The sequence below is a fragment of the Lynx rufus genome, unplaced genomic scaffold, assembly GCF_022079265.1.
Source record: "Lynx rufus isolate CCGP_SWC_20201006 ecotype Redwood Valley unplaced genomic scaffold, mLynRuf1.p SCAF_21, whole genome shotgun sequence".
Taxonomy (NCBI): Eukaryota; Metazoa; Chordata; class Mammalia; order Carnivora; family Felidae; genus Lynx; species Lynx rufus.
In genome coordinates this window covers 11278380-11303635 of record NW_025814836.1, presented here as the reverse complement: position 1 = coordinate 11303635, position 25256 = coordinate 11278380, and the positions used below count along the sequence as shown (strand labels likewise).

The 25256-nt window shown below is 47.1% G+C and overlaps 1 protein-coding gene across 1 annotated transcript in view; it reads right to left on the bottom strand.

Annotated features, from left to right (window-relative positions):
- Positions 1-25256, bottom strand: part of IGF1R (insulin like growth factor 1 receptor) — a 304390-nt gene that overhangs the window by 230316 nt on the left and 48818 nt on the right. The window contains exon 2 of the mRNA XM_047086603.1: positions 18271-18816. Within this exon, the coding sequence (XP_046942559.1) occupies positions 18271-18816 (546 nt within the window). The remainder of the gene's footprint in view (positions 1-18270; positions 18817-25256) is intronic.

Sequence of the window (25256 nt, the reverse complement as noted above, 5' to 3'; positions counted from 1 at the left end):
AGCATGGGGAAGAGTTGGGGGCCACCTCTCACCCTTGTTCTGCTGTCCCCTGAACAGGGGTCTTGAGCGGAGCAGTACAAGAGTGGCTCAGGCCTCTCCAGGAGGATGAAGACTGTCCAGTCTAAAGCCAGCTGACCTCACCATTCGTTCCCGACCGCACCAAGTCCAGCCAGCCTTTCCCTGACAGACAAAAGGACTGCTAGTAAACAGAGGCAACAATAGGCAGGATTTCTCCCTGGAAACCTCACTTTTCACTAAAACGCCTATCTTGAATAACTGTGGGTATGTTTGCAGGTCCAGGAACATGCAAAACAAAAATATTTTTAAAAGTATTTAAAAAGTGAGTAAAAAAAAAAAAGTCAACTTCAGTGAGTACAGTGGTTACCTCCTGTTCATTTTTTTCTATGACGGGAAAAGAAGAGGGGGCTTTATTTTGCCTCAGCAGGGATGAATTTGCAGCACAGCCTCCAGGAGACCTTTTCCGGCCCAGCCGGCATTCCTTTGGGGTGACAGAGTGGCCGGCCGCGGTTTCCCCATCCTCCCGGAGCCCCGCAAGCGTGGTGACTAAGCCCACAGGAATCTGGCCCGTGCCCGACCCACCCAGAGGACAACAAGGACAGGCAGCCGGAGGAAGCCCCGTGGCTGCCCAGGGCCCCTTCCTCGGAAAGAAAACCCTAGCTCTGCCTTCAAGCTCCAGGTGCAGCACGGGAGGGCGGCTTCTGCTGCAGAAGAAAAAGAGGCCACCTGAGCGCAGGTGAGAGTCCAGTGGCCGCCAGTGGCCCTGCAGCGCGCTAAGGGATCAGAAAGCCAAGGTCCAGGGTACACCTTTTATCTCTTCGAGAAAAACTCCAGGTAAATGCTGGGTGTTTGCCTGAGGGAGGCAGAATTAAACTCCGGGCAGGCAACCACAAGTTCAGTTGGCCCAATAAATAAAACAAGAAAAAAAAAAAAAAAACGTAAGGCTGCATGGCCAACTGATTTTTCAGGAGCCTAATTCATGGTAAAATCAGCAGTTGGAGATCTGATTTCGATAAATCATTTCCTGACACCTTCTATTTTATTCCCTGTTATGTTTATACACACACATACACACAGAATAAAAAGCTTCCTGTAAACCACATCCCTTTCTTTCTTTACCACAACCTGCCATTCATCAGGGCTAAAGCACCCCCCCCACCACCTCCATTTAAAGATATTTTTACAAGATTAAAGAAGGGTTTTACAGAGGAAAAAAAAATCTCCCCGTTAAAAATCAGTTTTAAAAAAAAGGTGCTTGATCACTGATCAGCATCAAAGTTTTGCTGCCAATGGGAACAGGATCCATCAATGTAAAAATGCCTAAAGGAGAGGGGGTCTTAGTGATGGGGACAGAAGCGAGGCATTAACATTCAGAAACAAGCAGTTTCATAATTAAGCATCTCAATTTGACTATAATTATGTCACTCCTTCACTGTCATAGTTCCTTTATCCGAAGAGTCGTAAATTTTCTGATCAGGTGAAGAAGAGGGGGCAGTCAGGGGAGAGTGATGCGGGGCCAGGCTGACTTAAGCCTCACTGGGGAGACAGAGCAGGCTGCCAAGAACTCATCAAACGTGGAAACATGGAGCCTGGCCATCTCCAGGGCAAGGCAGGCCATCCAGTGGCTGCTGGGTGTGCTGTGCACTGGACGGTTCAGGGGGCTCCCTGGGAACTGGCATGGGGCAATGGGGACAGTAAGGAAGCGATAGCTATGGACTCAAAGAAAAGCAGGTCTGGATTCAGCTTGGCTGCTTAGCTCTGCACAGCACCTTACAGGTGTTATGTCAAGTCTCTGGTGCCTCAGTTTCTCTCTTCCCCAAAATGGAACAGCAGCATCCACCCTCTAGAGTGACAGATTCCATGAGAATGGCCTGGCACATACCGATTGCTCAGCGAAGGCAGGTCATGATCGTAAACACAGTCCTTTCTAAGCGATTAATGGCCACAGCGATCCAGAGGGCAACTGGGGTCCATTCACCAATGTACGGATCATGTGCAGAACCCACCTCGTCCCTGATTCCTCTCCACCCCAGAGGCCACACCCCAGTGTCCAAAAGGGACCTGGCATGTGTGGGATAGATCCACAGGCATCTCAGAGGTCTAGCTCATCGCGGGACACGCTGAAGCACTGTGAGGGGACATGGGTTCTAATCTGCAAAACATCGAAAGGCAGGGGAATCTTCTACAAGGTTCTGGAGAGCTTTAACACAGATTAGCAAAAATGTACTTTTGTCAACATGGTTAGATGCTTGGGATTTCTGTTCAGAGAAAAGTGAGTCACATAAAGACACTGGACAAGAAGACCAACATTCTGACCAGTAAGATGCTGTAGCTCCGTTTCTACCATCAGATGAATAGCTCTGTCTTGGTGCCGTTCACAGTGTGCCAGTGTCACTTACTGACTCACCCGTCCCTCTCACTGGACCCAGAGCCCTTGATGGTGGAAAAAGGAAGCAGAAAAAAAGGGAGTGATGGCAGGGAAAGGAGAGAGTATGCCTAGGTGGAGACTGTCTTTGGGCAGCGTCCCAGGTTCTAATCCGGCTTGACCCTCAGAGTCGTGGGCGTGGCCTTGGCTAAATCTTCCCGTCCTTTTCCAAGTTAGTTTCCCTCTAACCCGCTCGGACTTTTTCGGAGGGTTAAGCAGAGCGTGTGAAGTTATTTCCTAGAAATATTTCCTTTATGGAATGCAAATTCTAATTGAACTTTTATATATTCCAGAGCCTAAGCCTTTTCTTGTGTGCTAATGGCAGCACATCCTTGAATAACCAAATCCGGAGATAGCGTGCAGGTCTGAAGGACTCTGCTGTGAGTGACAAGGAGTAAGACCAGGTAACTCAGCCTCCTGCAGCCCTTACTTCTCCACTGCAGAAAAAATTCTCTTCTTGATTCTGAGCATGTACCACGAGGCCAAAGTACTTCAGAGTCATCACGTCCCGTCTGCTCTCCCCCAGGCTCCCTCTGAGCCAGAAGACACTCCCCGCCCCCAGTCAAGTATATGTTTAGATACACAGGACAACGGCAAGGCTGTGTCTATCACAAAGGTCTCGCTTAACTGGAATACAAACATGAAGAATATTAATTGGAACATGCAGGCCCACGTGACATTCACCATGACAGTCGTAATTTTAGTAAAAATGGCAGGTTCATGAAAGCACCTGCTTGAGGTCCTGGAAGAAGGGATTCCTGAATTAAGTCAGGGAACCATCTAAATGATCTCTATGCTTCCTTTCCACCCTGAGATCCACAGATGCACAACATTTCCTCCAACTGGCTTCTTCATCCCCCATTAGTAGTAGTCCCTGGGAGCCAGGCCTGGGGCACAATCACCTCCCCCCGCCCCCCCCCCCCCCCCCCCCGCCACTTACCCACCTGGAGAGACAACCTCTCTCCTCCAGGAAACTCATTTCTGGGGCCCACACCTAAAATGTCCTCAACATGGAAATCCAAAAAGTTAAGTCTCCTTAATCAAGCTTGTTCATACGCTAATGGCATAATTAGCTTGTGGGGGGGGGGGCGGTGGGGAGATGATACGCAACACAAAAAGTTAATGGTTACCTGTTGTGGTTTGCCTTAGTTGATTCGTTCAAACATTAACTCATTTGCTATAACCTCAAATAACACAATAAAATCCTAGAAGAAATGGAAGTTTGTTTCTTTCCATTTTCTTGACATATTAAATCACTGATACAATTAACTGTGGACTGGCCTAAACTGCTCCAAAGCTTTTTCAACCTGCTAATTAAATTTGCCCTCACTGCCCTGATAAAAATTCTAGGAAACCTTGGGCTTCTGGCATACTACACAGTAGGAGAGAATCAAATCTACCGACCGCCAATCTCCTGATCCACTTAATAAACAAAAAATGTTAACAACATACATTTTTTTTAAAAGATCTACATGGCTTCATAACGTAGACATTCCAAGTCTTCCCACAACGTTCAGTGAAGGCTCCTGACAAGAGATTAATGAGCTGTTAACCACTATCTTCCAGGCCTAGCGATTTTGGCTTCTCCCTCTACTACAGAGGCAGTACAAAAAGCAGTAAGTATCCCGCGCCATGCTAAATGGAGCTGCCATACTCAAACATCTTCACCTTTACTGTCTGTGATCCAAGCTGCTCTATTAGCAGGGAGAAGAATCTTGGCTAGCTTCAAAGCTCCCTCATCTTTCCATTACTTCAAATGGCAGCCCTTCCCCACTCTCTTCTTTGCATTAAGTAGCAGGAGCTGAAAGATGCAATCAATTTAACAGTTCATTCTGCCCATTTACATTACTTATTTGTTTTAGCAGTTCCTCTTTGCCACAAATGCCTCCTTTGCCCATTCATGTCTGCATACTTAACATAGATTTAATATTTCTCTGGGCCAAAGATCATACGCTGAGTTTTTCTTTGACTGGAAGACAGAAGAGATGAGGAGAGGGGGAGGATGTCTGGAATCCCTTCATTCTTGTAGACCACTCCAGGGAGCAATTCTCCATACATTATCAAAAGCTTAGATCAGCACCCACACGTTTCAGACCCAAAGTGCAGGGGGAAGAACAGGAGAAGTGACTAAAACGCGCTGAGCCCATCTGTTTCAGGCACTGTTAGACACTTCCCCGACCTTGTATCATAAAACTTGCTTGGTGGCCCCGTGGTGGAGCAGGGAGTCGAACCCAGACATGGACCCCCAAGGCCACATTTCATACAAATCATGCCATGAGTAATCAACCAAAAGTCCACCATACAGAAACCAACTCAAGTCCTTTGAGGGCAAGAATCACACACATCTTCTACTTCTTCTTACCTCCTACAGCACTTGGTGGACATGTTCCAGATTTGACTCAGAATCCTCACACCCAGACAGGCAGGAACCTGGCAGTGCTGACTTTCAGCTCCTATCCTGACTGCACACCTACAGACCCCTGCAAAGGCAACTTCTTTGTTCCCCCAAACCTGAACAAAAGCCCTTGGAGAGAGAGTCCTTCTTTTTGATATCAGATATAAAGTGAAAACGACTAGCTTCCCACCACCACCCCTGCCTCATCCATCCATCAGACACCAAAGGGATAGAGCTTCTGGACAGAGCTCACTCAAAAAGTCTTCTCCCACATGGAACCCAAGCTGTGGGCAGTAGATACAAATGGTATCTAAGACAAACAGACTGAGGGCAGGTGGGGGGCACAGGAGGGGGAGCTGGTTCAGACCTCAACCACCATTCAGATTTCTGCTTTTATGAAATAATGTACTCTGAATTCCAAACGCCTTGCCAAGTTTTGGAGCACAACCCATTCACGAGTTGAGGGCCGTATATACAACGCCAGGCAAATAGTACTGAGCAAGTGTAGACATTCTTAATGAAAGGCCTCAATTTCACTTAAGGCAAATATTCTTCCCATGCAAAGCCCCAAATATGGAACTCTCCCCCTCCTCTGCTCTTAGCACTCTTTGCCTCTCCTCTTCTTTTGGCCAAAATTCTGGAGCGCCTCATTACACAGCATAAATGCTCTATCTCTATCCTTTGGAATGTCATGTGTTTTATCTTATCGCATAACAAAATCACAAGTTTCGTTCACATTGCATGGAACTTGCCCTAAATAGATCAACAGAAACAATGGAGACGACTTTGGCCAAGTAACAAATGTGAAAACCTGCAGAGACACATCGAGACCTAACTTAGATGGCACTTCTCATTCAAGCCTCTTCACCCTTCTTCCTTACCACAGGAATGATACGTATATAATATATTCTCTTTCACTTCATGAGAATGGCAAGGAGGAGCAGGAGACCCAAAATAATTCACAACTCAGCAGGGGTTAAGGACTTACCCAAACCATGTTTAAGTGTACATGCAGGTACACTCTCAAACTTTCACTCATGCAATTGCTCTTAGACTTGGTTGATAATGAGTTGGTTTACTCATTCCAGCTAGGACTGCTTTGGTCATCTAAAAATATTTTATCAATTCCTTTTTAAAGTTCCTAGACTAGAGTGAGGCAGTATTAGTGCCTAAGATTAGTGCGCTCACACCTGCCCTTCCCTGAGTGGAGACTCCCTAGTCTCTATATCCTAGACACCTCCCTTCCCGCACAACCCAGCCTCCCCATCTTCACGGGAACCAAACTACTCACATGCTACCCAGGGTCAAGCCCATGTGGGAGATGGACTTGTATGAAATATCTTTTCCATGGGCCTCCCTCTGGCAATGAAGGTAGAGAACCAAAATTTATAAACAGGGCTCAAGTCTGGACTCACAAGGGGCTTATCATCTATTTGCAGAAAGACACAAATGGTGAGTAAGCAAGGTCTTCTGAAATGACTGTCAGCAGAGGGAAATGATCACTGACCAGAGAACACAGCAATGGCTCCATGCCTACTCCATGCCAGTACACGAATGACTCACAGGTGCATGAGCCCTCCGTAAGGGAGATGTGGGGAGGTCTCACGGAAGAGCAGACTTGAGCCAAACCCTGAAGCAGACAATGGTTAGGGAGAAGCCAAGCAGACAATGGTTAGGGAGAAGCCATGAAGAGCATGGCAACGTCTGCCCCAGCTGAAACTCGCCATGATACACACCAAAGCCAGATTGCCTAGAACCAAAAATGCACACAAATGTAAAACACACCCAACTCTCAAACTACTGAGAAAGTATTTTAGTTTCACTTTGATCAAGCCAAAAGTGCTTCTGAGTCCAAAGCAACTCAGCAGTATCATGGTAGACATCAGTCACTTGCCATGATAGCAGGAAACTCTTGCTGGGCTATCAGTTTGCTCAGATTCTGGATGAGGGAAAGCCTACTTTAGTTGAAAAGAATGATTTAGATGAATTTAAATTCATTCAACATAATCGTGTTACATCGGTGTTTCTCAAAGTACTTATGAATAATTCACTTTGGTAACAGCAAAAGCCAGACCAGAATAAGTCACTTCAAAGATACAAGACTTAACATAAATCCTACTGATTTTCCTAGTCTCAACGCCTTCTCTAACCACTTTTATTTCTTTCTACCCTATCACTGAGATGCTTCGCCAGCCTCCTATCTTACTTACATCTGCTACCAGCTCATCAGAGCCTGTGAATCACAGCCACCTCCTGGGACCCCACAGCCCACCTACCACTCTCCAATCCTGTCCCTAAGGGTAGAGCCCATCCAAAGAGCAGGTCAAATGCTTTATGCCTTTGCAAGTCTAGAATGTCTGTTTCCATTTCTCTAGCAGTACTGACTGAAAACCAGGGCCGATGGGTCCATCTTAGGTTCCCAACACCCTACTCTGCAATAATGAATCTCAGAGCTGGAAGGAAATTCAGGCTCACTTGGTTCAAAAAGATGAGGAGACCAAGGAGCAGGGAGACTGAGTGCCTGGCTAAGGTGTGGTGGAGGAGGTCCGATCAGCGCTTTCCACAATACATGATGTGTACAAAATTTTCATGCAAGCTCCACCGCACTGATCAGCTGCACTGCCTCCTTCTCCTTCCTGCCATTTGATGAGCCAGTCACCCACCTCTCCAGGCTGCCTTCAGAGAGGAGAAGGCACCGACCAGAGGTTTGCATTTATTTTGCTACAGTGGAGGCACTGAAGACTGGAGTTACAGGAGGGTGAGGAGCTGCTGTAAGCAGAGTCCACGCTTCACGCTTTTTTTGAAAATGCATGACGTACACCAGGCTTGTTTACACACACGGAATCTGAATGAGCTCATACTAAACGATTCACAAAAACCACTCACCTTTTATTGATTAGCTGAAGTGGGGTCTGAACACCATCCCAATTACCATTTCCCTCTAATGACCACTTAAATGCCTTCTCCATCGGCTCTTCATCCACACTCTGAGGCTTTCCATGAATGCCGTGCCCGGCAAGACAGAGCTGCAGTTACCCAAACGAACAGTATAGACCTTCCCACAAGACCAAAGCAAGTTGAGGGTCTGAAGCCCCCAACCCTGCAGTGTGACTGCATTTCCGGGGATCTTCCTGGGCATAGTAATTGGGCAGAAGGAAGCAAGGCCCTGACAGTTATCCCTATGGGCCCATCAGTAAATCTAAAATCAAATTCGCCCCGCAAAACAACTTTCTCTTGAAATGGTGGTCTGTTAGGTCGGCTTCTCCTGTTTTACCAATTATCCATCATATAAAATTTGCTTTAATTAAGCACCCCTAGACGTTCACCCTCCTAATCGCCATCTCTGGCATCCCGTGACTTTTCCACGGAAAGCTTCCGCCCACCCAACAAACAAATATTTGTTGAGATGAAGAAGCATTCTTCTGAGAAAAATGACGCGGTCTCAGAATTCCATTCGTAAATGACGATGATGTCAAGATCCTTCAAGCCCTGACTGCCTATGAGCCTAAAAAAGATGGCCAGGGATGAGGTGGCAGGTGGCGAAGAAGAAGCAGGAAACCCAATGATCTCAGAAGATGACACCAGGCCACCCGGACCATGCTGCCTCGCTGGTGTCCCCTAGACCGTGCATGAAATTATAAAGAGCAGGTGAAGAATATGCCCTTCTGCATCCAGGCTTCCCTGTCTTTGCTCATGGGTGGGAGACAGGACAAGGCACATTTTCCACAACCTTGCTTAAAATCTGTTCCAAAGCTTCTTTGACACCGTTATTCAAAACCCTTTAAAGGAAGTACCTATGGATTACAAAATAATCCAATCATTTCAAGTTCACTGAAGAAGACAACAAAAACTATACCCCTACATCCTACCTGAGGAAAGACTAGGAACCTATCAATATCATCTACTTGGCAAAGCATAAAGGGACCATTCAGAGGTCAAGAAATCAGAACGGAAATGTCCTAGTTAAGTTACAACTCCAGGAACAAGGCTAGTCCCTTCTGACCTAGGGATCTAGCTAGTTTCCATTTGTTTGCATATGACTACTAGTACCTTCTGTGGGGGTCAGGGGTGGGGAGGGGGACTCCTAACTCGAACACCATGGCTCCCCAGGAATGTTTCTAATAATACCAACCTTCATCTTGCCTTTTTTCTTGTATCGTAGGCTATTTGCTTCCCCATCTTTCTTTATTATTTTCCCACCTCTTTTTACTACTATGTCCAACTCCCTGGTCTCGGGCAGCTGCTAAAAACCATCCAAGCACTTTGCATCTATCCGGAAATCCAGAATGGCAGCCCTGGTTCATAGATTCGCTGCCAAGGGCAGATGTACACATATCGCAGCTGGGCCGTCCTCCCCAGGGGCCCCTGGGCACAGTGGGCTTGGGCCCAGGGCCTGCATGGGCTCCGGCAGCTACAACCTCGTAAACTCCATCCGAGTCCCTTCATCAGAACCTGCAAACACAAATTAGAGGCAGCTACATGCTGGGTCAGTCCGCACAGCCTTTTGTACACAAGGCTACAAGTGAGGATCAGGCAACACCGAGTCTCCAAACACGTTGCCTCTGTTCCCATCCCACGTGGATTCCGTGAAAAATGGCATGAAGAAACGAGAGACGACCGGGCGGTTGTTTGTGACCAAGGCCAAGACACAAAAAGCGACTTCTGTCCAATAATGAGATGAAACAGAAGCCGGGCTTCCGGGAGAAGGCCTGACATTCCTGCACAGCATTTTCCCACCCACCTGATCCCCTCGAACGGAAGGAAGATCTAAAGGAGGACAGAGAGAGCCACTGTTTGTTTCCTGCACTGGGGGCGAGAGGAGGGAAAGGAAACAAAACAAAACAGCCAAAACAGGAGAAGAGGCCGGGTGGGAGCACAGAGTGGTATGCATGAGCAAGTACACACACACACACACACACACACACACACACACACACACACACACACACACACACTGCGAGCCTTACCCAAAGAAGAGAAATAAACAGACATGCTTCAGCCTAGAGCAGACGGTTGGCTACCTTTACTATGTGAGACCGGCAGTTGTCACAAATAAAAATGTACATCCTTGTTATCTTCCCCCAAATCGTGCCCACTCTATAACCACTTTACTGCTCTCTGCAAAAAACGCATTAAAAAAAAAAGATAACATTTAATGTTAGTATCAAACAAGAATCTTGTTGATATTTCTTAAATTCTTCCCCACACCACGCTTGCAAGCAGAATGAATTCATAGGGTTTGATAACCAAATAAATAGAGTTTACATGTAACTACAGAGGCCCCACTGGCATCCTGATACAGTCATATGTACCTCACTGAATGTTCTTTAAAGATACGGCTTATCTGGACAGACACAAGAATTTGAACAATTTGGATTAAATTAGCAAGATCCACTCCTACACTATGCCATGCTATTTATGATAATTGAATTTTTGCAATTTAGAAAAAGCCATAGAAAAAGACCATTTAAGATATGGCAGTAAACATACACATTCAATCCAGTTTAATGCTCACAATTCTAGATGGTCTCAGAATGCAGCTCTTAGACAGTTTAATTTTAGAAAGACTAGCAATTGGCTATCATTTCCCAAAAACCTACTATGTGCTCGGCAGTCTGTCTGGTGCTTTGTAAGTTCTGTCCCTGCCCCTTCCTGTTTCACAAATGGAAGATGGGGAAGGCAGCCTCATTCCAGGACCTGGAAACACACGAGGCTAATGAGCGGAACCCTCTCAATTCATCGACTGTTCTTAAACCTTTGCCGTATGATGCCACCTGTCCATACTGGAATGTAATATGTGTGTGTGTGTGTATGTATGTATCTCCCATTTTGTACAAAATTACATATTCTTGCAAATATCAACGTTAACATGCCATGATGGTCCACTGGGGAAAATCACACCTTTCAGGTGCAGAGCCACTGGACACGCTTGGAGACCAGTTGAACAGAGGATGCCAGGCGTGTGATGGCAGGTGCTGTCTCCACGGAATCCACGACGACAACTGTCAAGGGTGGATACCCCCGGAATGTCAGGAGTGAGGCCCCAGCCAGCCCCATGACACTCAAAGGACTGTAGAACAGCGTCTAAGCTGACATGCAGGAGCACAGTCTTACCTGGATGGCCACTCTTCCTGTCTATGACCCGCCCTTTTCCACTGACCCCAGGAGCCTGCAGCACTCCCTGACCTGAGATGACAATCGTCTCCACCAAGCCCCGAGAACTGCTCAGCTCTCATTCCTGCTCCTGCAGAGCAGTTCACACAGTGACAGGGAAGACTTCTCCAAAGACTGAGAAGATAGGCTGGATACAGAAGAGAACCCAGAATGCTCTAGATTTCGGATTTTGACCGGAGGTTCCTTCTTCCACACAAAAGATTACAACATGTCTTAAATCTAGATTCTCAAGTTATGCACAGTGATAAACAGACGCCCGCTCTGTTTAATATCCTGTGTGTCACAGACAGAAAGATCGCATCTCCTGCTACCAGAGTTCCGGGAACACTGTGGCTGTCTCTCGTTTGCTCCCAGTCAGGGGCACAGTCCATCCCACGATGGTGCTCAGAGACCCCGATTCAGATAGCCTGAGTCCCGGAGTCACATCGCACACTAGAAGGAGGTATGGTTCCAATTCATGGCTTGCAGCTTCACCACGGGCCAAACCTAACTTTTGAACCACCTTATGCATTCAAGTTGAGCGATGCAGTCTAGGACAAGGTTAGCCCCGGGCCCACGTGATCCACGTCATTCCCACTCAAATCAAGAATGTCACACTGGCATACACACAAGAAAAGCAAGATAGAAATGTAAATGTAACAAAAGAGGCATTTTAGGACTAGAAGGAAAAGAGGACAACCTTTTTTTTTTAACTTTTTTTTTTTAAAGCTTATTTATTTATTTTGAGAGAGAGAGAGAATGTGAGCAGGGGGAGGGCAGAGAAAGGGAGAATCCCAAGTAGGCTCTGTGCTGTCAGGGCAGAGCCTGATGCAGAGCTCAGTCCCACAAACTGTGAGCAAGACCTGAGCCAAAATCAAGAGTCAGATGCTTAACCGACTGAGCCGCCCAGGTGTCCCAGAAATCGGGACAATCTTACAAGTAGGCTCAACTGGTGAGTTCTGAAGGGATTTCAGATATTTCCAAACATCTAGAATTGCAAAAATCACCCTAGGAGAGTTATTCTGAAAGCCTTTTTACTCTCTGAGATCCTTATTAAAAAACAAACTCCTGAAAGGAACCCAGGAAAGTGACACCTTAATTAGGGGAAAATCAGCCAAGAACAAAGCCTTTCAAGGAGCCAGGCAAGAGAACTAAGAGATGGGGGTGGGCTTAGAGGTGTCCCAGAGAGCCATGGACACAAACTGCTTCACCGTCTTGGTAACAAGGGTCGACAGTCAGGGAGAACAGAATGTGATCTCCATGCTTGACTATAAAAGGCACAGAAATGAGGCCCAGGGGCATGTGACCCCCTTCTAAATAAAGATCACCCCCACACTGGGAGCAGCTGACCAGAGCAGGGGCCTTCCGGGGGAAGAGAGACAAGCTCCTACCATCAACACCATGCCAGACCCGCTCCACTGGCTGCCTTCTCATCCAGGATCCACAGACCTGCCCCGGCTCCAGCTGGAAAGTGCAGGCCCCTCTTCTCATCCACCTTGGGCAGTCTGGAGGGCCCAGGCATGCTAGAACCTGGCGGCCGACCACACAGTGTTTCGCAGAAAGAAATACCCCTCACGGAAGCTTAAAACTTGGAGGAGGAGGAGGAGGAGGAGGAGGAGGAGGAGGGAGAGGAGGGGAGGACGGTGAGGAGGGGGAGGAGGGGAGAATTAAGATGAAGTAGGCACATTGCAGGGCAGAGAAACCGTGTCCCTCACCTCACCCCACTCCAGCAGGTGATTTACAAACACTTAAGCAAGCCCCCCACTTTCACCCGGCAGGCCAGATGTACCAATCTCTAAGAAAATGAGGAAGGGGAACAATTTCACTCCACACACCAATACCGCCCTGTGAGAAGTATCTGATAAACAGGAACATGAGAACCTGTTTTTTTTTGGGGGGGGGGGAGAATGTAGAATTGTCTTTTTTTATACTACCTGCCTTCATTTTGAGTCCCTGATCTCATCAGTGAGATGGCTGTAAAATGTTTTCCTTTTGTCAATAAAGGGAGCCGTTTACTGCCTTCTCGCACAAAGGCTCCAATCTGCTATTTTCCTGCTTTCTCATTTGGAAGGCAGTGGGGAAACGCAACAGACTCCGGGACCACTGTTTCCAGTCAGCACCCTTCTAATTGAAAGAAGGCCGTGCCACCAGCAAAGCTGGCCAGGCTCGCCACCTTCACGAATTTCCTGGCAAAGACCAGGCCTTCTCGCAGGCAATACAGGGATGTGAGTAGACCACAAGCTGTTCATCCTGATGGGTTAAAAAGGACTTGGAGACATTGAGTTTAGTAGTAAGTTTTAGATTTTTGTTTTGTTTTTTGGGTTTTTTTTTTGTTTTTGTTTTTGTTTTTTTTTTTTTGGTTGGAGGACCATCCATATCTGAAAACAAGTACCAGAGGGGCGCTTGGGTGGCTCGGTTGGTTAAGCACCAGACTCTTGATATTGGCTCAGGTCGTGATCTCACAGTTCATGAGTTCAAGCCCTGCATCGGGCACCATGCTGCTGGTGCGGAGCCTGCTTGGGATTCTCTCTCTCTCTGCCCTTTCCCTGCTCGCTCTCTACCTCTCTCTCTCTCTCTCTCTCTCAAAATAAATAAATAAACATTTAAAAAAACTGAAATCAAGTACCAGAAAGCCCCAGTGGCAAGCAAACGCCAGATGCCACTGAGGCAATTCAATTGGGCATGAAAAGAACCACAGGTGCTTCGAGAGTATCCACCCTCACCCGCCCCCTCCCTAGACACGGTTGGCTTTCAGCAAATAACTGTACAAAGTAAGGGATGGTGCCAAGTGCCACAGGCCAAGTTCAACTTTTAAGATGGTTTCTGTACTTCTCCATCACCTTTGGCCTTGAATCCTTCTGACAAGGGCAGGACAGAGAAGAGCTCCTACCATCCACGGCTGATCCTCCCTGCCAGTGACGAGCCGGACACAGGGCTGGTGATGGAGCTCCTGGGTAGCAAGGACCGTGAAAGCGACACAGGAGACATCCACATTTCATAATCCTCGACTCTTTTGGCTTGCTGAGGACTGTTATTACACACTGCTCTCTGCAGAGGGGCGGGGGGTGGGGGAAACAGATCTTCCTGACAATAAATCTTTCACAAAGCAGGTGCATGCTCACCCCTGGGGTGACACCCGTGCTCTCCGAGATGCTGAGGACGCGCCCAGAATTGACTCAGCAGTGCAGAAAGTGCCACTGCCAGGTTTCTCTGCTACGGGAAAGGCCCACCAGAGTCTGCAAAGTCCCAGAGTCCTACGCCAAGGGGCAAGAAGTCTGCCAGTGAGGGCGGCCACCTGGCCAGCACATGCAAGCACCATCACGGGCCAGGGACACGGCAGGCAGAAGGCAGGCAGGCAGCTTGTCGGGGGCATGCATGGCCCAATTTCATGAGATTCCACAGGCTCCCACTACAGGATTTCAGGTAGGGGAGCCTGTCGGTCAGAGCATGTGTTAGGGAGTTCGCTGGGCCGAGGCAGGGGTGCAGGGAGGCTGGAGAGAGGCCAGGTCGCTGAAAAGGGCAGAGGGGACAGCGGAGGGTGGTAGATCTGAGAAACCCTGGGATGGAAAGGGCTTGTCGTGCAATTGGAGGAGGAAGTATCCAAACACCCAAGTTCCTGACATGGGAGCGTGGAGCACCAGAACGCTGTCCATGAAGAGACAGAATACAAGAAAAAGACTCAGTAGACGGGAGGAGACAGAGAAGACTAGAAGACACTGAAATGCCCGTGGTTGTCTAGACAGGAATGGATATGTGGGTCTAAGAGCTTACAAAGAGGTCTAAGCTGAAGATGATATTTACAGACCAGCTGTAGACAAAAGGATGGTGAAGCAGCAGGTGGGGCATTCTGGGGAACAAGGGCAGTGGAAAGAGGCCTAGGATGGAAGTCTGGAGACCGCCAGGTACTAAAGACTAAACCAAGGAAAAGGAGCCGGAAAAGGAATGGTTGTAGACATAGGAAGAGAAGCAGTATCTTCCTAGGAGGCCGGGGGTTGGGGGGGTGGGGGGTGGTTGGGGGGGAGGGGTGGTCACCAGGGCTGAAGGTCAGGGCCACAAGTTACATTTTTACAGAAGGGAGAACACCATACATGACTTTTTAAGGGTCAGTCACTCTTTAGCAGTAACTCAAGCCTGCATAAAACCACTTCTCCAAATCATAGGACAACAGAGAAATCCTAAAGTGGGTGGAGAACCCATGAAGTAGTCATTTCCTTGATGGGGCTGTCTACAAAGCTGCCTGCCACCCACCGCCCAGTTAGGATACCTAAGAAGGAGCTGAAGGAAAAGCACCAAGTAAAAAGTGCGTATGAGCACTCCGTGATTGAGGGCTTCTCCGCGGTGTCACAAATTTCACACGCATCCCTGATTTGACGTAGCTCTCCAGACGCTCTCCCTGCTTCTGTGGGCAGCCCTGTGGAGAATAACTGAATGGGGTTCTTCCACACTTCACTGTTTTAAATGGGCATCTTAATGCTTACGTTGACTTCAAGGTAGACATTATGTCCAGGCTCAACACCCTTCACCAGGCTCCTTGAATGACTCATAAGCATCCTCCTGGAGAGGGATATCACAGCACTGCAGTGCTCAGCCAGAGAGACGATGGGGGACAGAGAACGTATGGCCTTAGAAGGAGTGCTCTAAAACAGCACTCTCCAACAGAAAAGGAATGAGAACCACACCTGTCACTTCAAATGCTATAGTAGCCACATGACAAAGTAAAAAGAAACAGGTGTAATTAAGTTAATAACATATTTTACGGACTCTAGTCTGTCCAAAATATTATCATTTCAACAACAAAATATTAATAAGGAGATACCTTACTTTTTCTCCTGACCCTGCTACATCTTTGAAATCCAATGTATTTTATGCTTTGAGTGAGTCTCAGTTCGGACCAGGCCACAGTTCAAGCCTGAATGAAGCCACATGTGGCTAGTGGCTACCACATCAGACAGCACAGGTCTGAAGGGAATCTATGTAAAGAGAGAGCTCTGATTCAATTAGAAAAACCTCTTAAGAAGCCTGCCCATGCATGCTGGAGTTTTCCTGAAACTCCCAGATGAAGAGAAGACAATTTCCTTGAATGCTGGTAGTAATTTTTCAATAAATACTCCCTTGTAAAATCTCAGAAAAACGTCAGCAGGACTGAGAACTGGCGGGGGAGAAGCCTGCAGGGTGCGGCCTTGGAGAAGCAGGTGTCCAGCCAACAGGCCTGTCAACATCAGCCATACCAGCACCAAGGCCCAATTTCTAACCCCCATTCTTTTTTCTGGTGCTTTTCCTTTTGTTTTTTGTTTTTTTTTTTTTAAATAGTCCAAGTGCCCTATGAGAAAGACAGGATCTATCCCAGATGAAGAAACTGAGGGCCAGGCAATTTAAATTACTTGCTCATTCCCGGTCCCAGCTACCAGACCTGGACCCAGAAACCAAGCCTCGCCTCTGCTCCAGGCTTCTTCAACAACCAGCTGGTCAGAAACAGCCAAAAATCCACAGTGAGGCCAAAGTAAATATCGACTGAATCACTGAACAAGTGCCCACCTAATGACTTTTTAAATAACACCTCCCTTTTGTACAGAGCTTATGAGTTTTCAAAGCAGTTTCGCACACATTTGGTCACCACCGAGGAATAATATGGGACTGCCCTAAGGAACATTCTAAAGGTGCCCAACCATGGCCCAGAAGGCTCGTCCAAGGTCACCCAGGCCATTTACACCGCATCCAACATCTTCCCACTACACACGATGCCTCCCTTGCTGACGCCTTTTTCTTTTAAAATAAAATTTTAAAATGTCAAGACTACTTAAAAAGGTATTTTTGTTGTTTTCTCAAAACCAGTGGGTAACCTAATGATAGGGTACCGTTTTAATCAATCACAAATGTGACTTTAGCACAGGACCTTCCTCCAACCCTAGCCAACAGGGACTCTTCAGCGGCCCGATGGCGTTCTTGGCCATCCAAGGTCCTAGCTGAAGCCAGTGGGACCCCTTCCCTCATTAACCAAATGTTCATGTACGCACTGATGGAATGATAGCAAAAAAGTGTGAGCTGGGTCAAAGAAACCATCCTTTTCCTGCTTCAACCCTGGAAGGGAAACAGAAACAACAGCTACCTGTGGGGTCTGGCCTTTATTTTGTTTATTTTATACACTTCATGGTTTAGGCGAGCCTACCAATTTGGGATTTCTTGGCTTTTCATGACTAGCTAGAATACATGAGTTCCTTGGGTCTTTAACTGGGCCAACCATTAAATAATAGCTATTTATAGCTACCACGCTGACTTCCAACCAGTGAGAGGAATCTTCCTGGCCAATATACCTAAACATTGCTAAAAGCAACACAGCAAAGGCCCAGAGTCACCTTCTAATACCAAACAACTTGGGTCTCAAGGTATTGATCACAATAATTCAAGAGTCTGGTTATACTCAGGCGTAAAACGGGCAGACTGCTGATGAACAAGAAGGTTCAGAATACCACCACCTGGACCAGAAGAGCAGTGGGCATATTTCAAAATTCTTCCACTGAGTGATTTCATAAGACCTGTACAACTCTTCAGGGGGCGAAAAAAAAAAAAAAAAAGATAGAAAGAAAGGAAATGGAAGCACCGGGGTGTACAACTGTACTCACTACACAGCCACCTTCAAGTACAGCCTGAATGTGGGATTCCTGAAACCTGGTCCAGGGCTCTCGCACCATGGCCAGGTGCTCCATCATAAACCAGCAACACGTAAGCATCATAACATCACTGGGGACCAAGGAGGGAGTGGAGGTCACCATTTTCACAGGATGTGAATTGCATTAGCTCTTTACTTTTCCTTTATTCAACCATATTCCAAGTATATTCATGCTAAGGAAGTCCCGCCATGCCAAAAGATCTCTTTTCGTGCAAAGGATGAACGAGTTGATCCCTAAGCAGCCCCTGACTGCCAGGGCGTAGGCCCTTCCAAACCCAGCGGATCACCTTTCTCATCAGAAATCCAAAGCTGAAGGTCGGTGAGCAAGCTTCTAGCCCAGAAGGGTGGTGGATTATTTCTAGTACACGATTTGAATGGTCTTGATGGCAGCCATGCCACAGTCCTGCATCCCATGAGTTCCTGGATGCAAAAGGAAGCCAACCAAGACCCCCACCGGCACACGGCAGGCGGACGTGTCCTCAGTGCCACGTCACCGCACCCTCCCAGCAGAACCCCCGGCAGAACCCGTGCGTTCCAAGAGGAGGAGGGCAAGGGAGAGAAGGAGGGGAAAGAGAAGCGGCACAGGGAAAGCCACATCAGCACCATTCTTACTTTTCTGGCAGCGGTTGGTCGTCCAGCAGCGGTAGTTGTATTCATTGTTGATGGTCGTCTTCTCGCACAAGGGCTTCTCCTCCATCGTCCCCGGACACAGGTCCCCGCATTCCTTTGGGGGCTTGTTTCCCACGATGTAGTTATTAGACACCGCATCCAGGATTAGGGACCAGTCCACCGTGGAGAGGTAACAGAGGTCAGCATTTTTCTCAATCCTGATGGCCCCCCGGGTAATGTTCCTCAGATTGTAAAGCCCAATATCCTTGAGATTGGTCATCTCAAAGATGACCAGGGCGTAGTTGTAGAAGAGTTTCCAGCCGCGGATGACCGTGAGGTTCGGGAAGAGGTCCCCGAGGCTCTCGAGGCCGGCCACGCGGAACAGCAGCAAGTACTCGGTGATGACCGTGAGCTTGGGGAAGCGGTAGCTGCGGTAGTCCTCTGCCTTGGAGATGAGCAGGATGTGGAGGTAGCCCTCGATCACCGTGCAGTTCTCCAGGCGCTTCAGCTGCTGATAGTCGTTACGGATATCGATGCCCGGCCCGCAGACTGGAAGGGAGACAAGAGGGCAAGGGCGGGACACGTCTGAGTCAAAAGGAAATCATTTTCAGAACTACTTCCCAACCCACAATATGGTCAGTTTTCAGGAAACCTATCTTATTATTGTTATTATTAAAGAAATAAGACTCAGTTCTTCGCAGCAGACCAGCTTTAGGTATAGGGCCACAGGCGGACTATCTGAGTCTCTACTTGGTCAGCTGTCATTCGTGAAGCGTCTACTCTGGGCCGGACGTTGTGCAACATACACGGCGACCATGGGGGATGCCGTCCCCGTCCCACTTATGTGTAAACCACAGTTCTGAGCCCGGGGTCATACACGAGAAGCACATGCGGGAATCAAGGCTGCAGGCTCCAGAGCTGCCAGGCCGCTCACCCCCCACCCCTTCCGCAGAGCACCAGTGCCCAAAGTCTGAACAAACAGCTCAGCAGCCACATAACAACTTCCTACCACGTCGAGCCTCAAGGACACCAAGCAGCAGTTGATACTGGAGAACAGTCACCCTGACCTAGAAAGTAGGGACACAAAGAAGCACATTCCCACATTTCTTGCTACCATCTGATGCGGGCCAGGTGGCCTTGTGTTCTTCCCTAATCTGCGTGAATGTAGATACAAAGGCTAATTTAACAGAAAGGCAAGAATGCACGGTTTCTATGAATAAAAGGGATATGCAATCCCAACTCTAATATTTTATGAATCAAGAATCAAGAAAGCAGGCTTCCCATAGGAAGGTTAGGCAACAGAATAGCCAAAAGACAGTAAAACTCATCCATGTCTCAACGTCCAAAGATAATCACTGTTAACAGTTCCTATGTCAGTGATCCTCTCTCTGTAAGGAATTTGATTAAGGTAAAGGAAATCAGGCAATAATACCACGTTTTCAAATACACTTCCTTCACTTAATATGAACATTTCACCAAATCAATAAATGTCCTTCTACGTTATCACTTTAAGGAGACAGTGATTCTAGGCTGTGAATATGCACCATGAGTTCTTTTATTTTTTAAAAAACCAATCCCGTACTGTTGGATATTTAGGTTATGTCCAATTTTTCTCACCATAAGGAACATTCCAGGGAACATTCTCGGCAGATATCTAAGACTATTTTCCTGAGATAAGTCCCTAGAAGTAGAATTGCTGGACCAAGGCATCTGCAGATTTGAAATGCTTTTGATAGAACAGCCTTGATATTGGAAACTTTTATTTTTAAAATTCTAAACACATACACACACACACACACACACACACACACACACCTTGGTTAGTACCCTTTCTTAGGCTTTAATAATCACAAACCTTCCATTAAAGCTTCTCAGATAGAGTCAAGTTTTCTGACTGGTGTAATTCATTAATTTTTGGAGCACTCAACACATATGATGCTGTAGGAAGCGCAAAGAAGTGGTACCTGCCCTCTGAAGAGGCTCACGGCAAATGCCAAGAGCTAAGACCCACGACAAACAACTGTCGTATGTGGCAGAAGCTGGTCAGTGGTGTGTAGAGTGCAAGTCCACTCTAGATGTGAACCGAACTGGGCAGGACAGACAGCCTTGGAGCTACCCACAGAGAGGAGGTCCTTTCTGTGGCAGGGCCGAGGAAAGCCCTGTGCATGCCCTGACTCCTAGAGGATGGGTAGGACTTAAAACTGGGTATTAACATTCCAGAGGCCAGAGAAAAGGGAAAGCATATATACTCAAGGGACAGCAACACTGATGGCCAGGGATGTAGAGAAGAAACGAGTTTGGTAGAGTCCAAGTCACAAAAGGTCACACATGGGGATGGAAACTTTCGTCTCAGGAATGAGGCCCCTCTCAAGACTCTCGAGTGGAAGAGAAGCCCAAGGGAGACCTTTTTTTGGAGGATTAATCTGTGGTCAAGTGCAAGACAGAATCAAAGTGGAGCAGCTGAGGAAAAAGGGAAGACCAGTCCAGTGGGGGACAGAACCATAGACAGGAACTGGACAGAGAATGGCAGTCAGGGGGTGGGGTCCAGGGGACCCAAGAGCAGAGAAGCAGTCAAAGCTTGAGAACCTACAACTTGAAACCTCATTTGGTCCAGTTCCCCTCTTTTGCTGATGAGCAAAGGAAACCTCTACAACAAAGAAGAAAATGGGAGAAACCAGGGCTCTGAGAACATCCCATGCTGGAAAAAGGCTGTGAGGGAAGCTTTGTTTCATTGTGTCTCATCTCACGTGATGCTCTCAATAGTACTTCACACTCCGTAATATCATCACCCCTTTGCACAGGTGACATATGTAAGATGCTGGCCCCTTCACAGCAAAGCTTGACACGTGGTTTCTGGATAGTTCCAGCTCCTAGTATTCTCACCAACTGGTTACCCCCAAAACTCCTCCAGCTAAACTTCTGTCCCAGTCATGGTACCAAACAACTCTTTGCAAAGCCCCTGATGACATTATCAAAGCCAATAACAATTCCCTGTCCTAATCTTACTTGATCCTTCCAGTTATCTGACATTGCCTCCTTCTCGAGGCCTCTCTGATTCCACACACCCACTCACCACCCTCAGGTCCTACCTGACCTCTAAATGCTGGCCTCTGGCCTCAGCCTCCCCCCTCTCTGTCCTCTCACATGGACAGCTGGCTTCCTGTGCCACCCATACACTAGATGATTGTCAAACGCAAGCCAGTGGCAGCTCCAGAGTCGCATGTCCATCTGCCTACTCAACATCTCCATTTAGGTGTCTGATAACACATTCCCTTCCTCCGACAAAATCTGCCTCCTGCACTCTCCTATCTGGGTCAGTGACACCCCATTTTCTGAATTGCTCGTGTCCAAAATCAAGGGCTCATTCCTGATTCCTCTCTCTCCCTTTACACTGTACAGATCCCATCCTCTTGGGCATTATGCTATCTGCCATGTCAGATGGAGAGACAAACGTTTTGTGTTCTCACATATACACAGAATCTAAAAAAAAGTCAAATTCACAGAAACGGAGTTAGAATGGTAGGTGTCAGGGGCCGGGAGGTGGGGGAAGTGGGGAGGTGTTGGTCAAACGGTACAAAGTCCTCGCTCTAAGATAAAGAAGACCTGGGGAGCTAAGGCACAGCTCGGTGACTGGAACTGACAACACTGTATTCCTGGAAGTTGTTAGGGGAGTAGATCGTAAATGTTATCTAGACACACACACACACTGTACACACAAATTTTACTTATGTAAGAGGATGTGGAGGTGTTAGCTAACTTTATCATGGTAATCATTCTGTAATACATACACGTATCCAATCAGTACACTGTGCCCTTAAACTGATGTGTATTAATGTCAATATCTCAAAAAAAAAAAAGCTGAAAAAACAAAACAAACAAACAAAAAATGACAGTCCTCTTGGCTCCAGCTTCCAAGCCTGTGGGAAGCTGGGATGTTCTTCCCACCATTACACCCCACTTCTTCTGTACACTGTTTCTCCATTGCCCCATTCACTCCCCTCCCCCCACCCCCACCCCACCCAGGGCATGTCTGCCTTCCTCTGGCCTTCTTCTCATCCCAGGGTCTCCCCCACTGATCTGTCCCACTAGTGTCAGCTCCAGGAGGACAGAAGATTATTTTCTATTTCACCCACCACGACACTCCCAGTGCCTGAAGCAGTCCTTGATGTATGGTGGGCACACCATTAATTCACACGTAGAATGAATGGATTTTACTACATCTGTCCGTTTCCACTGCTCTAGCCCTGGTCTGAGCCACTGTCATCTCCAGCCGCATCTACACCTTCCCCACCATCCCGTCTCTGTCCCTGTCTACTTCTATCTCAGCTGCCGGTATGTTCTTGCTTAGCACACTGTAGCTGCCCAGCGCCTTCCTTCCTTATCCCCTGCTGTCTGAAGTGTGTCCCCTGTCACACGGACAGCCCTCCACTCTCGTCCTGTCACCTCATCAGAGCTTTGCCCCAACACCCTAGCTTTGAGAATCTCCCCCTAACTCTCTCCCCCCACCTCATTTCCCTATTTCACTATTTTTACAGCACTTTTCATGTCTGAAAAGTGTCAGGCCCTGAAAGGATGTATTTAGCTGAGTGATCACTGTCTATTACCCTCATGGAAATGAGAGGCTCTGTACAGTTTTCTGCCTGTCTCCCATGCCTAACATCCAGCATAACATACACGTCTGACATCCAGCAGCTTCGTAAAGATGTGCTGCCTGGCTGGGGGCCAAGGTGAGCCTAAGGTGGGATGGGGAGAACAAAGCATCTATCAGATGCCACTAGATAGGTGCCACTAGAATTCTCTCAAAATCAAGAAATGTCACCCAATGATAGTTTCAGGTCAGTGACTCAATACGCAAGTCTTCTTTGCTTTTGAACTATTCATTTTTTCCTAGGCCCGCCTAAAATTTTACATTCCTTCTATGCCGTTATAAACTAAGCGTATTAGTTTACTCTGAAATGATAAACAGAAGTTTTTAGAGAGGAGTACTTGGATGTGGTCTGGTTTTGCATTCAGCATATGTTTGATCCTATTATAAGGTGTTAGGCAGCAATTAGTTTGCTATCATTTCCTGCAGACCAGAAAGCTCGGGACCCAGTGAAAGAGCATGAAGCCTCATAACCAAAGTCTGCCAAAAGTTTATACTGCGATCAAAGACACTGGGAAAGAACCGGCTTTGCCGTGTAGACCACTCAGTTAATGAGCCATGATACAGAGCTGATATGGACAGATTCTTCAAATGAAAGAACTGTTTCCACACTGGACACTTTTCCCCCATTTATAGAAGAAAAGAAAAGGGGGGGGGGGAAAAACAAGGAAGAAACTAACCACTTATTCCTGAAGAGAAGACAAGCCCAAGCCACAAAGTGCGAGGCAGGACCCGGCTACTGGGTGTTTTGGATTCCAGGAGCGACACTGTTTGCCTTTGGGGTATTTTGTGATAGGAACAGAAAAAGGAAAACCCAGCTGGGCCGGGAATGATAACACAGTGTCCAGAAGGCACAAGCCACAAACAGGAAAGAGAATGCAGCATACTTCATTGGGGCCGTGAAATAATACAAGCATTAAGGGAGTCAATATTCCACACAGCACACTAAGGAGAGACAGACACACCCTTGCTACTACTCACTGATGATTAAAAGGAAATTGCAAAACACTGTTTCTCCCTTTTCAAAGCAGCAGATATCAAAAAAAACACACACACACACACACAAAAAAAAACACAAAAAAACAACTCGACTTTACGAAAGGCATTGGAATGTGAGCTCTCAGGCTGGCCCCATAAAGAATAATCAAAGCTTATGGAAGTGAAAGCAAACAGGAAGCAGAGAGAAAGAACACTGTGGAAGGTAGGGGCAGCATGAACAGACTGCCAAGGCAGGAGCAGAGGGCACGGGGAGGGATGAGGAGGGGAGAGGCAGGGGTGGTCTGGTACCCCAGGCCAGGACCCTTTGGAGGGAGGCAGGCAAGCAGACAGGCAGGCGAGGACCTGGGGGGGGGGTAGAAATCACTTCCCCCAAACTAAAATTTTAAATTAAGTCTTTTAGTTGAAAGAATGCTGCTCCCCCAAAATTTCCTATGTATTTTTAAAACATCAAAGGGTAGAATTTCTGCTCTAGGGACCTAAGTGAACGACATAAACAAACGATACATATTTGGGAAACAAATACCTAAGAACTGCTAATATAAGAAGGGTTAATAAAAAGCATCTGCCTGAGAAACCACCCCCCCCCAAAAAAAAGCTATGAATCTAAGTATGTGAAAGAGATAGAGGAGGAAATCGATGGCCACTTTGGCATGCTCTACGCGAAACACAATCTTGTGTCCTAGAAAAAGAAAAATGGGATGACTTAGGTCTGAGTCCCAAGTTCCATTTACTGGCTCCTACCCTCAAGGGGGCACATACCCTTCCTCAGCCTCATTCTCTTCACCTGCAAAATGGGCTGTTCATACCTACCCGAAGGAAGATGTCGTAAAGATCAGATAGGGCTTTCATGTTCCTGTGGCTGGCAAGGGGCTTTAGGCCATGTTACTACATAAATAAACATGAATAAAAAAAACATACACACTCCCCCATTTTGTTGCCCCAATCTAAATATGAACAACAAAGGGGAAAATGAACAAATCTGTTGATTAGCCTTCTGACACCAATTCCATTAAAGATGATCAGAGGTAGTTACCTAATTAAAATGTTTTCAACTCTGATCAACTCTTCTTTAAAAATATGGGGCAGTCTTAGCTTGCAGGATTGGAAATAAAAGACATTGGGAAGCATAATTAGCCTCATTTTACTACAGGTCCACAGGCAGATAATGAGTAAAATGATCGTCAACCAGCTGTCATGTCTGGTTCTGGTGGTAAAATCCCAACATAACAACCCCCCTCCTTTTTTTTTCTTTTCAGACAGTGGCCCTCTATACAAGTTCTTTATATCCCTTAAAATGGGTTCTTTGGAATAACTTGGTACTATAAAAACTCTACAGGCACCTGGG